The sequence below is a fragment of the Monodelphis domestica genome, chromosome 7, assembly GCF_027887165.1.
Source record: "Monodelphis domestica isolate mMonDom1 chromosome 7, mMonDom1.pri, whole genome shotgun sequence".
Lineage (NCBI taxonomy): Eukaryota > Metazoa > Chordata > Mammalia > Didelphimorphia > Didelphidae > Monodelphis > Monodelphis domestica.
Window position 1 is genome coordinate 11,208,377 of NC_077233.1, and position 13,680 is coordinate 11,222,056.

Sequence of the window (13,680 nt, forward strand, 5' to 3'; positions counted from 1 at the left end):
CCCACACTCAGACATGACAAGCCTCCCTCACTGGAAAAAGAGAAGACCCTGGCCTGCTAACTTGCACCCTAGACCCTCAATCCATGGATGGACCATGAGCCTAGCTCACTGTCAGCCTTGATGCCCTGATCATATGGCTCTCCACAAAGGGTCCAAAATACTTATTCTTTTTGCTCCAAAGCTAAATCAGGACATCCTCCCAGGCAGTAATGAACAGGTTAAAGTAGAAAGGATTTCAAACATGTCTAATCCAATAAGAGCCCTGGTAAAACATGCGTTATCACTTAAAGAATAAATGTTTAAAAATAGAGCACAGATGTGAAATTTAAATTTTAAAAAGGGAGAGAGACAGACAGAGAGAAGAGAGAGAGAGAGAAAGCGAGAGAGAGAGAGAGAAAGTGAGAGAGAGAGAGAGAGAGAAAAGCGAGAGAGAGAGAGAGAGAGAGAGAGAGAGAGAGAGAGAGAGAGAGAGAGAGAGAGAGCGAGAGAGAGAGAGCTAGCTCTTCTTGGCATTTCCATGTGAAACTTTAGTTGATCACCTTCAGCTCAGCTGGCCATTCTGATTGGCCCTGCCAGTGGCAAAACACCATGGGGCAAGCCAAAGGCCTGATGTCAGGTTGGCAAATGTTTTCAGACTCATGATTGAGACTCATTTAGTTGTTTATCTAAAGGAGCATAATTCAGTAGGAAAGACTTTTGTGTCTATATTAAAACCAGCAAGCAGTGAGTTGTTCTCATTTTGGGAAACTTCTCACTTCTTGGGAAGAAAAACTGTGGGAAACCCTTCTCTTGGCAGTAGTAAGATTGTTGGGGATTCTCACTTTCTCCATGATGCCCTCTCTGATTACTTGGATATACTCCCTCGCTCCCTTCTCAACCCACAGCAGAGCTCTAAGGAGCACGGGTCAATGGGAACTCTTCCCAGTGCATGGTACCTCCAGAAGCTGACATGTATCATCATCATCATTTTCCATGCAAGGAAACCAAGGTAGATAAGGCAAATAATCACTCTGATATCTAGACAGCCTGGGTCTAGAACTCAGAACTCATGTTCTTCTCCCTCTTCAGGTCAGACACTCCATCTCCCTTCTCTTCACTCTTACTCTCTCATCAAAGACCAAGGAGCAAAAAAGCCAAATGTCCCTTAGGTATCCCGCTGTGTCCCAAGATACTGGTTGGGGATCTGGGAATCAAACTGTCATCCCTTCTTAGTTCTGTGGTGTTCAGCTTGAGCGCCCATCACTGGGGTTGTGTGTTATATTAGAAGTATTTTCTTAGTTCAGCCCCTTCATCTTACAGATGAAGAACCCGAGAGCCAACAAAGTAAGGTGATTTGTCCAAAGTCACATTAATTAGAAAACTGGTCAGGCCACTTAGCAGATTGAAAGTCTTCTTCTGGGTCAAGAAGGTCTGAGCTCAAGCTCTGCCTCTCAAGCCAACTGGGTGTGTAACTATGGAGGATTCACTCTAACCTCTCAGGCCAAGACTCTAACTCTGAGCTTCTGGGTCACCCTGTGTCCTAGCATTTGCTTTGGAAGAGGAAGTTCCCTATATTAATGAAATCACAAGTCTGGGTTAGTGTAATGTAAGGCAGCTAGGTAGTACAAGGGATAGAGGACTGGAAGTGGGGTCAGGAAGAGCTGAGATCAAATTCTACCTCAGATGCTTATGAGCTCTGTGACCCCAGGCAAGTCATTTAAGTTCTGTGCCTCAGTTTCCTCCCCTTAAAATGAGACTATGTACTTGGTTACCTCTAAGACCCCTTCCAGCTCCAAATCTAAGGTCTTGGGATCTTATACATAGCTTTATTTAAGACATCTACATGTAGTTTTAATTTAAAGAAAATACTTTTTTTTTTTTGCTAGAAATATGACTTACTTCAAAGAATACTGAACTTGGAGTTTCAAAACCCAGGTTCAAGTCTCAGCTTTGCTACAGGTATCTGTCTAGATTTCTGTCTTTTCTGCTGCAAGATGAGGAAATTAGAACTGACTTCCAAGGTGACACTTCATCTGTGAACTCTATAGTAACACTGGTGTTCCACAGTACGGCCTCCCAGTTCAAATCCTGGGCTCTGCTTCTATGGTTTGCCTTAGTCCTTGGATGCCCTTGACTGGACCTGGAGAGAATGATGGCAGTTTCTTAGAGATGGGACATATTCTCTTTATATTTCCATTGGAGAATTTCTGCCTGTGGCCCATCACTGGTGAAGGACCCTGAATGTTCCATTGGAACACAGGAATTCTGGAGGAGAGAATCTGGTGATAGGAGTGACTCCACAAAAAAGAGAAAGTCAATACCCCAGATGGTGCTCTTGGAGCCCTCCAAATTTTGGCAATCTAGGGGAAAAGAGCTGCCTGCCCCACCCTTGTCGGGCCCAGAGAAAGGAGGAGACTGGATCCCACCCATGTGCCTGGAGCAGCTCATCCCAATGTGAATCCATAATAGAATTCATTTGCATCTGGGCAACTCAATCTGAGGGTGAGTCTGCATTGAATTAGGATTCTGTGATCAGAGCAAGCTTTTGTGGACTGGAGCCAAGCACAATACATGGCTGTGGGGGCCCCAGGGTCAAGGGAGTCTCAGAGGTCCTGCCCACCACAGCAAGACCAAGGGCTTGTCCCTGTCCAGAGTTTCTCCATGAAAGGAAATGCCCAATCCACTGTTTGCCAATGTGCAGACCCCTTGTTGCCTTCAAGGCCCAGTTTATGTCCTCCCACATATATGGGGCATTTCTGGATCCCTCGCCCCTCACCCCGATGGTATAATTCTACCCTCACCCTCGATATTATTTTTAAATACTTTGTATTGGGGTTCATATATGATAGAATGTATGCTCCTGGAGGGCAGGAAATATTTTCCTTTTGTACTTTGTGCCCCTAGCACTTAGCACACTGACTGGCACATAGTAGGTCTGTGGTTTAATCTATGCCCACCAATACCTGCTTTATATCAAGACTTCTGCCTCAACTGGACACATTCCAAGATAGACAAGCCCCCTAAAGTTCTTTTCAGCTCCAGAAATATGGCCCTCCGATCCTCTCGACTGGTATGTGTGTATGGTTGGGGGTGTGGGTGGGGGTCAGATTTCTTCTTTGTCCCACAGTCATTCATAACTTCCCCCAGTCTGGCTTGAAGAACTGTGACCTCCCATTTAATACCCGGTGCTGTCCCTCCCCATCAAACGAGTTATTCCGCTCCGAGGTTGGCATCCACCCAGGAACATTCACCCAGATGTTTGGCTCTGCTCTTCCAACAGGCTCCAGGGGAGAAGCAGTGGGAGGGGAAGGCTCAAGTTTCCCATTCCCTCAAGATGGAATGGCAGACAGTGGCTCAGGCATCTCCCCACTCCTGCATGATCAATATGTTCTCTGAAACTTTCTTGACAATGGCTCCCCAGATCACCCAATAGAACCCAGAGGGGAAAAAGAGGGAAGGAACGCGGAGAAAGGCAGAGATCACCTCACAAAAGTGTTTGAAAGGATTCTAAGGAAGAGGCTGGTTCTAATTTTCACCAAACAATAATGTCTGGCCCTCGTTTTTGAAAAGGCATTTCCAAAAAGGATGTACACATCAGCTTCTTCAGAACACAGAGGGCCATTTGGGAATAGAGCTTATGGGCTAAGATTGAGATTTAACTCTTCTTCAAAAACACTTAAAAGAAGACAAATCCAACAGCTTCAAAATTAATTATTGTGATGTCGATACTTTCTGCAAAGACAGGATTGGATGCAAGAAACAAAAGAGGGAAGGATGATTCTCCTTTTTTTCTTCTCTTTTCTTAAAAAAGAAATTGTCTCCTGAGAGGAGGCCCAGTGCTCGAGGAGTAGTGCTTATTCTTAACCTGGGCCTGGTGGCACATGCCTATACTACCTGCTACCTGTGATTGCTTGAGCTTGGGACCTGTTGGCTGCACTAGGGTTAAAGATGATTGGCTGTCCACACTAAGGCTAAAACCAATATGGTGGGGCCCAGAAGCACGGGGTCAACTGGCTACCTCAGGAACAGGGGAACTTGTTTAGCTAAGAAATAAAACATGGGAATGAGACATGAAGGATCATTGTAGTTCAGAGACAGACAGACAGACAGATAGATAGACAGAGACTGAGAGAGACAGAAACAGAGATAGGGAGAGAGAAGACAGAGGAGAGAGAAAGAAGAGGAGAAGGAGGAGGAAGGAGTGATAGAAGGATGGAAGGAATGAAGGAGTGAAGGAAGGAAGGAAGGGAAAAAGGAAGGAAGAAGTGCAGAAGGGAAGGAAGGAAGGAGAGGAGGGAAGAAGGGAGTGAAGAAAGGAAGGAAGGAAGGAAGGAAAAATGGAAGGAAGGCATAAAGGAAGGAAGGAAAAGAAGCTATTTTTTATTGACTATCTACCCCCTCCCTTCACTTCCTAAACCCTCATAGGTCTAGAAAGCAGAATCCCCCAACAACAAAACAGATTGAAGCAAAAGGAGGTGGAGGTGTGCTTTAGGAAAGAAGTGGATAGAAATAGTTTTTTGGCCAGGCTCAGCTAAAATACTACTTCTTCTTGGGTCTTTTTCCAGGTTCCCCTGTGTTAATACATAGTTCTCTACCCAAATTTACTTTACATTTATTTTGTATATATCTTGCATTTACTAATGTGTGAAAATTTTGGAGGGCAGAGATAGTTAGTTTTTGTCTTAAAATCCTCCTCTATTAGCACATAGTAGGCATTTAAAAATTACACACTAAAATATTGAATTTCAAGGCCAGTAGAAAGAATGAAGAGACTGGGGGTTTAAATTAAGACATTATTACTTAATAATATTTTTCAAAACAACAATATTAGGGTAGGAAACTCTATTTTCCTTGATATTATGTCTTTGATTCCTCTCTTTGTCTAAAGCCAATTCAGCCATCAGCCACAGAATTGCAGAGTCATGACTCTGTTGTGGTTCAACTCAATTGGGATTGGTGAGCTCACTGCCTATAGCCTTTGGGGCTATCTTTCCTGGACACTGAACAGAGGTTCAGATTTTTCCAAGCAAATTGATGTCTGAGACACCTGGACCTTCCCAGAGATGGCACGGAGAGATTCCTCTAGCCAAATGCATCCGGACCCAGCCTTGGAATTCAGCAGCATCATGTTCAGAGATGAGTAGAACAAAAACAAAGAGGAGATCAGATACAAGAAAAACAAAATAATAAAAAAGGTTAAGGGATCTTTGTGGGAAAATAAGAAAGCCAGAGCAAGAAAGGGCAGACGTGGAAATTTGGGAAACTGCAAAGTTCTCTTAATGACGCCAAGCTTCTCTGAGGAACCAAGCAGTCATCTTTTTCACACCTCCATTCTTGGAGTAGTTAGTTCTATATAGCCTAAGAGTCTACGAAGAATTGTAGTTAAAAATCACCTCCAGTTGACTTGGACAATATATCGCAGATGCAAAAAGGCCAAAATATGGGACAAATAAGGAAGTACCCAGGAATGGCTACTTAAGGATATCAGAGACAAGAGGAATGAAAAAGAGGATGGGGCAACTCTGTACCAAAAGTAAGGAATAGCCCATGTGCTCCATTAGTGTCCCCACAATATCAAGACAAGTTGAGGTAGGTCCCCAACGTGGTGATTGGACTACTTGGTGCTTACAAGGGGATGAGAGATTCAGGATGAACAGGAACAGATTGGGGGGAGGTCTGTAGCAATGGAGGGAGGTCATTAACAAGTTCAAGGTTCAATTAGAGTGTCAGAGGATATGAATATGGAACAATAATAATGAAGTATTAACCCCAGCCTCTTCATTTGTTCTTCTCTTCTTGAAATTGAACAATTTGGTAAGTAGTTATTAAATGCCTACTATGTGCTAGTAGATGGGACTATTATAACAAAGAAGAAATAGTTTCTGCCCTCCAGGTGTTTACATCTTATAAGTGAGAAATAGCATGTCCACACATTAGTAAATGCAATCTCTAATATATATATATATATATATATATTTGGAAGAAAAGTGTTTGCCCAGCTCTAACTGCTGCTATTTCCACTCTTTCTTCCCTACTTCTTCCCCACTGGAAACTGCATCCTAGGTACCATTCTGGATTAGGATAAGAGAATTTTCACTTTACATTGATGTGAACCAAGCCTTCACCTGACTTCCTGGCTACTATCTCCAAGCCAGGCTATCCAACTCACAAAGGTCTTTGACCTACACTTTTCCAGACAGTGCAGTGGTTAGAGCATTGGGTCTGGAATCAGGAAGAGAACTGAAGTCAAATTTGGCCTCACACACTTACTAGTTTTGTGGCCTGGACAAATCACTTTAACTTCTATTTTCATCAGTTTCCTCAATTGCAAAATGGAGATAACAACACCTACCTCCCAGGGCTATTGTGAAGATCGAATGAGATCATATTTGTAGAGCATTTAGCAAAGTACATAACACATAGCAGGGATCCTATAAATATTTATTATCTTCCTCTCAGCTTTCTTTATGTGATATCTTTTCTCATTAGAATATAAGCTCCTTGTGGGCAGAGGACTGGTTTGCTTATCTTTATATCCCTGGTGTTTAATTCAGTATCTGGCTCATTGTAAGTGCTTCATAAATGGTTATTCTATCTTTGAATGTATAGATCTCTGTCTCTCTTCCTCTTTCTCTCTCTCTCTCTCTCTCTCCTTCCCCCCCCCCCTCTCTCTCTCTCTCTCTCTCTCTCTCTCTCTCTCTCTCTTTCTCTCTCTCTCTCTCCTTCTCTCTCTCTCTCTCTCTCTCTCTCTCTCTCTCTCTCTCTCTCTCTCTCCCCCTCTCTCTCTCTCTCCCTCTTTCTCTCTCTCCCCCATATATGTAATTATGCATTCAAGTAGGCATGTATGCTTATATGAATGTATCTGTCTATAAATGACCAAATGGCAGGGATACATACTATTCTTTATGGCTGGGCTCGAGATTATTTAACTCAAGTTGTGAGGAAAATACCCCTGGGGAAGAGTGAGTCTGGAAGCAGGATAGAAAAGAATAGGACACGGTGATATCACACATGACAGGCCATGGCGAGGGGGAGTACTTTGGGAAGCTCAGAGCTAAATTTCCTTCAACAATTTTATGAAGAGCATCTCAGTTCTGGACCTGCAGATGGCAGGGGAACCAAATCCTGCCAGTTAGAACCTTCTAAAGGAAGAACAAAAGTCTTCAAGGAGAGGTTATGTGATCCCTTAGACACAGGGTAGAGAAGGCTTTCTTTCAGATATACCTTGACGAAATGGCTTATTAGATTCCTTCTACACCTGAGATCCTCCTGTTTGGAGAGTTTTGGCTAATTTCATAATTCTCCACCAAAGAAAACTCTTGTCAGAGTCGACGTCAGATGTATTCACTGAAAGGTATGACACAGTTAAACTAAGGCATAAAATTGTAGCTTAATTTTAGAAAACTGGGATACACTAATACATATTTCATTGAATATTATCTTCCACTTATCTGGCCACCTGAGAGAGACAGCAGGCCATAATGTCTTAAGAGCTGGCCTCAAAACCCAGATGAACTGGGTTCAGGTCTTAGCTTTGAAATCTTTGTGACCCTAGCCTAGTCACTTAACCTCTCTGTGATGTAGGCAACTCTTTCATACCATGAGCTGCCAAGAAGGCTCTTCCCTCCATTGGCAGAGCGAGTTTTCTCAACTGGGAGTTCTTTGGAGCAGTGAAATCCCAGCTTCTGTCCCTACTTACTCAATGACAGAATCAGGCAATGATAATAACTCCAGGAAAAATCCTTGACTGTCTTTCATAAAACCCAATTAAAATAATAACAAAAGGACTTCAGGTACCAAAATAACTCTCATATATAATTCCTGACCAATTGTTGGTGATTTTCAAAAGAATGCAGAGAATGAGACCAACACCTCAGGAATGGAGACAGGCAAATATCCTTATTGTTTGAAAAAAGGAGGAAAATAGTAGAGTCAAGGAGCTTGGGGAGGGCAACCAGGATGTTGTGGGTAATGGCTCATACCACACAAGGACTGGTGAAAGGAATTTGAGATATTTGACATGGAGAAGAATGAACTTGGGAGAAAAAAGTAAAAGCTATCTTTAAGCATCTTGAGGGTTTGCTGGGCAAAAGAGGGACTAAACTTGTTCTGTTTGTCCCCAAAGGGTAGATCTTAGAGCAAAAAGCAATTGCTAAGGAGAAGGTTTAGGATAAAAAGGATCATATCAGAGAAGTCTAGGAGGATTTGCATGAATTGATGCAGAGGGAACTGAGCAGAGTCTGAACAATTTATTCTATAACAACATTCTAAGAATGAACATTTTTGAAAGACTTAGGAACTCTACCCACTGCATCTATGACTTCAAAAGTCCAGTAATGGAGCCTGATCTCCACTTCCTGAATCAGAGATGAGGAATTTAGGATGTTAAATGATACATCTATTTTTGGCCAATTTGACAATTTGTTTTCCTTTATTCTGAGTATTTGTTCCAAGGGTATCTTTTTCTTTACAACTGGAAGGTGAGGATGTCAGATATAGGAAAAATAAATGCTTGTTAATTGGAAAAAAGTAAAAGAAAATTAAAGTTAAAAAAACAAAAAATACTTCCTAGCACTTGGCACTATTCTCAAGTGGAAGTAAAGAGGTAATTTAGTGTCCTTTGTTAGAGGTCTTTAAAAGAAGATCGAAGAAATTGTTAGTGATATTATAGAGTAGAACCTTGGGAGGTCCCTTCCAGCTGTGACCTTATGATCATAGACCTGGTGATCTTAAGACTTCAAAAACCATCTCTAAATCTTCTGATTATTGGGTTTCAGTCATGATACCTGGAAACTGGCACATGGGACATGTCTGCTGCTTCATTGTCTGCCCACAGGCCATATGGCTTATTGAGTACATTCCTGGACAAGAAAGTAGAGAAAACAAGAACCCATGGTCTGCCTCATTGAGCCTAAAGAGGAGAAGGCACCTTTGGAGATGGTAATGAGGAATTGGGATGTGAAGATCATTTTATTGACACAGTGAGGGTGAGGAGGGTAGCAAATGCTCTCATTTCTCATGTTCTGAAAGCACTTTTCATATTATCTCAATAGCCCCTATCTCACGAAAAACCCTGAGAAGGGAGGTGCTATTGGTACCACTATGTTTTAACTTCAGAAACTGAGTATTGGGAGGGAGATGCATGTGAGGGGAAACAAGAACTTATTAGATATTTACTATGTGTCAGACACTGTAAAAAGTGGGAAAGGACCTGTTTGTACAAAAATATTTATAGCTATTCTTTTTGTGGTGGCAAAGAATTGGAAATTGAGAGGATGCCCATCAACTGGGGAATGGCTAAACAAATTCTGATATATGATGGCGATGGAATACTATTGTGCTATAAGGAATGATGAACACAATGATTTTAGAAAGAGCTGAAAAGACCTACATGAACTGATGCAGTGTGAAAAAAGCAGAACCAGGAGAACACTGTACACAGTAATACCAATATTGTGGAATGATCAACTGTGATAGACTTAGCTCCTATCAGCAATACAATGATCCAAGAAAATTCTGAGGGATTTATGAAAGAGAATGCTATCCACTTGTAGAGAAAGAACTGTTCGAGTACAAATGCATTTGAAAACATATGATTTATCAGTCGTTTATTTTGACATGTTTTGGGGTTTGGGTTTTATAAGATTGTTCACCTACAAAAATGAATAATATGGAAATATGTTTTGAGTGATAATACATGCACAAACTAGATTGAATTGCTTGTCATTTCCAAGAAGGAGGAGGGAAGAAGAGAGGGAGATAACATGCATCATATGTCTTTGGTAAACTTATCAGTAAATTTGTTATTAAAATAAAATAAAGATAAAACTTTTTAAAAGTCTTTTCATGAATAGCATCTCCTATGATCTTTATAACAGTCTTTTTCAATAAAAGCTATGATTATTCCCATTTTAAAGTTGAGGAAACTGAGGCAAACAAAAGTTTAAGTGACTTAACTTGGGGTAATCCAGTTTGTAAGTGTGCAAGACAAGATTCAAACTCAGGTTTTCCAGAATCCATATCCATTGCTAACATCTGTTAAGTGTTTTGTAGACCTTAAAGTACCATAGCAATGCCAGCTGTTATTATTATCATTAGTACTAATAAATGCTTGTTGATTTCTCGCTCAATTGGCAGTCCTCAATTCCTCCCAGTGGTAGTCTCTTGTTAATTTATATAGGCAAGACTATTCATATGTGACTTATCTCTGAATCAAGGAGTTGATCAAAGGCATGGGGTTCGTCTGTCAAGGATGCCATGCCTCCCTTCCTGGGATGGTCTTCCTGGGGCTAAAGCTTTCCTCCCTCCAAAGTTTAACCGCTAAGGGCTCATTGAGACCGCCTGCCTTGTTCCTTCTTTTGCTCCCCACAATCTGCTCACACATGTCATTTCTCCACCCAGACTGACCATTTTTCAAACACATTCCATGTTCCATAAAATCAAGTCTGTTGCAAATAAGGAACACTTTGTACATTCCCCCAGGAGCAAGTTAAAGGGCTCTGCTTAATCATTCCAGGAATCCAGAGCACATTTCCATGATTAAAAAAAGAGAGAGAGACTTGAAAAATACAGTTTTGTCCTCCTATTATTTATTTGTGGCTTGTTTTTCTCTGTTTCCTTTTATTTTCTTTTTTAATTACTGTATGGCGCCAAGACTAAGGGAGAGATGAGATGGGAAGTGAGATGACTATCCAAGAACCTTGAAAGAATAAAAATTACTATTACTGCTCACAATGCTTTGCAGCTCAGCTGTACAATTCCAGCCTACAGTAGGAGAGCAACATAATAGCCAACAGGTCAACACATGGTCTTGACATTGGTGTATACCATGGCTGGGAGGGACAGGAAAGGCCTCCTACATAGCTGACTGACCTGAGACTTTGGGATCATGTGTGCATCATGACTGGAGCCGAGGTAGGTGGCAGCAATATCTGTGATGAAGCCAACATCACAGGTGGATGGTATGTTCATGCTCTGGGGATGTTTCTTATATCTATAAACCTGTAGGAGAAAGCTACAATGGTTAGCTGCAGGGGGTGAGAAGAGAGAGGACATGGGGGAAGACCTAAGGGAAAGGATGGAGAAAAAGGCTTTTTCTTAACTTTCTGTTGCTGAGTGGTTGCCAGTCTCAAGTCTAGGATGCACAGCTCCAAATTAAAGAATTATAATGTATGACCCCCACCCTACCCTCATGCCAGTCTGTAAAATGACTGCCAATGTTGGACAGCAAATGGATTTCTCTGGAGGGTTAGAAGACCAAGGCTTGGTAGGAGTTTGCTTAGTCAGGCAAAAATAGATACTGAGGCTCAGGGCCTATGGATACCCTGAGAGAGGAAAAATATTCATCCAAAATCATGTGCCTGGGTGGAGCACCCTCTGAGGATCCCTGCTCTCTAGCTTTCCTGCCACCCAACATGGACATGCTTTTGTTGACTAAAGTCACCCTGGTTTGAACCAGAGAGCCATCCCCAGGACTCACCTTGATATAGACAAAGTCTGTGTGGCAACAGAGAGTTAAATCACCTATAGGCCATTTCCAAATTCCAATCTTCACAAGTGGCAAACCTTTCATGAGGTCAAGGCCACCAGGGAGCTACAGAACTTCCAGAGGTAGATCTTAGAATAAAGAGAGAAGCCTTGAGGAGCTGGGGTGGGGAGGGGGTCATCAACCATGACATGCAAATGATCTCAAGTTATTTATGAAGGATAAATAACTTCAGAATATTTCAAGGATTAGTTTGGAGACATCGTGGTCTCTAATGGCCAGGTAAGCCCATTCCAAAGCATCTGGCAGAAAGCAAAGGACTTTGGGAGCAAGAGGTGGGCCACCTCAACCCATGGGGATAGACATCCCCGTGATGTTGGAGGTGGAGAGCAGTAAGACACAAAGGTGCTAGCAAAAGATGCTGATCACTTAGGCTCTGTGGAACAAGGGAGGCAGTATCTTAGTTCACAGGTGGGGGAGGCCAGTATCAAGGCACTCTCCATGGTGCTGAAGCTTCTAAGGCTTAGAAGATCAAACCTCACCATGATGAGGAATGATGGGCACCAGGTGGGATGGGAGGCAGGAAGAGCTCAGAGAACAAAGAGTTCAGGCATGGGAGAGGAGGGAAGCTGAAGAACAGAATTTATAAGGAGGAAAAGCAAGCAAGGGCATCTGAGGGTGGCAGAAGGGGGACAATGGAATAAAGGGGGTTGCTTCTGTGGGGGGAGAATCATACAGAATATAAGAGGTGAACAAAGATTCAGAGCTGGAAAGGACCTTCAGGACTTTTCAGCCCATCTCAGTCATTTTACAGATGAAGAACCTGAAGTACAGAGTGGTTAAGTCAGTTGCCCAGAGTCACACAGATAGTAGATAACAGAAGATTCACAAAATGTAATTAAGGAGTCCCTAGGGTTTAGTCAAAAATGAGCGTAGGTCCAATGGGAGAGAAAAAGTTGAGAAGGATTTAGTGAGGAGAAGAAGCTGTAACGAAAGGATGGGAGCCCAGAGCATGGGCTGCGCACAAGCTAGCATGCACAGACAGGTGTATGGATAAGCCACAGAATGCCGTGACAGTGATAGCTCTTTTGTCCCTTACAGCCTACCTTGTCTTAGCTGCCAATGTCTGCGCAATGAAGACTGAGCAAGGACGAACAGCTAAGACATGAAACCTCCAATCAGGGCCCAGATTTTGGCAAGGAAAGAAGGTGTATGCATGCATGCGAGCCCACCTGCTGCTTCAACTGGTGGACCAATCGGTCTTTTTCACGTTTCAGAGTCATGACTTCCTCTTGTGTTTTCTTCTTCTTAGAGGCAGACAGCTCAAGCAAGGCGATGTTGGCATCCTTTTCACTGATGGCAGCCAGAAGGGCTTCTTGTCTGAAAAAGGAAATAAGCCGGTTATTGTTTCAGGCTCCAAAGCAGAAGGGACATCAGAAATATCGAGTGGCTCATGGTTGACATCTAAGCCATGGGGCACAGTTTTGGTGGGATGGAATGATGGGAGGATTCTTGGAGGCAAAATATCTCTTTGACTTTTGAATTATGAAATGTGTTGAGAAAGGACAGATTTGGGATCCCCATTAGTCTACCTCAGGAGGTTCTTAGCTTTTTGGGTCATGGACCCCTTTGCAGTGTGGCAAAGTTTATGATCCCCTTCTTGAAAAGAAGTTTTAAAATGCATTAAATAAGATATGTAGCATTACAAAGGAAAACAATTATATTGAAATATAGTTATCAATATATAGTAATATAAAGTAACAGCATAATATGTGATATAATATAACATAACAACATAATATAACATGACACAATAAATAAAACATAACAAGATAATATATATGGTATAATACAATATAACCACATAACAACACAATAATATAATGTCCTGACATAACAACATATAGTATAATGTAATGCAATATAATATAATATGTAATAAATGTAATATACTATAATATAATTAATAGAATACAATTTTGGTGAGTGGAGAGGCAATTTGTGTTTTAAGCACTTTAGTTTTCTTCCAGATTTTTCTGGGATGAACTGCTCAGAGACAACCTCTCCTCTGACAATAGAACATCATTCACTTTTCCCCTTGACCCACACCCTCGACCTGTCCCCAACTACTCCTTTCCTTTAAACATTTTAAGAGGAAAACAATCTTGCCACTCTAAATTCTGCCTCATCTTGGTTCATTGCTTTCTCAGAAGAGG

General features: G+C 41.9%; 1 protein-coding gene across 10 annotated transcripts in view; it reads right to left on the reverse strand.

The window, feature by feature from the left end:
- The window catches only part of ERC2 (ELKS/RAB6-interacting/CAST family member 2), a 1,021,362-nt gene that overhangs the window by 282,106 nt on the left and 725,576 nt on the right, over nt 1–13,680 (reverse strand). For 6 of the 10 annotated variants that reach the window (XM_056804183.1, XM_056804182.1, XM_056804185.1 and 3 more), the window contains 2 exons: nt 12,697–12,844; nt 10,852–10,980 (listed from right to left, as the gene is read on the reverse strand). In XM_056804183.1, coding sequence (XP_056660161.1) covers nt 10,852–10,980; nt 12,697–12,844 — 277 coding nt within the window. The remainder of the gene's footprint in view (nt 1–10,851; nt 10,981–12,696; nt 12,845–13,680) is intronic. The other 4 variants (XM_056804190.1, XM_001365730.4, XM_056804189.1 and 1 more) reach the window with 1 other exon arrangement.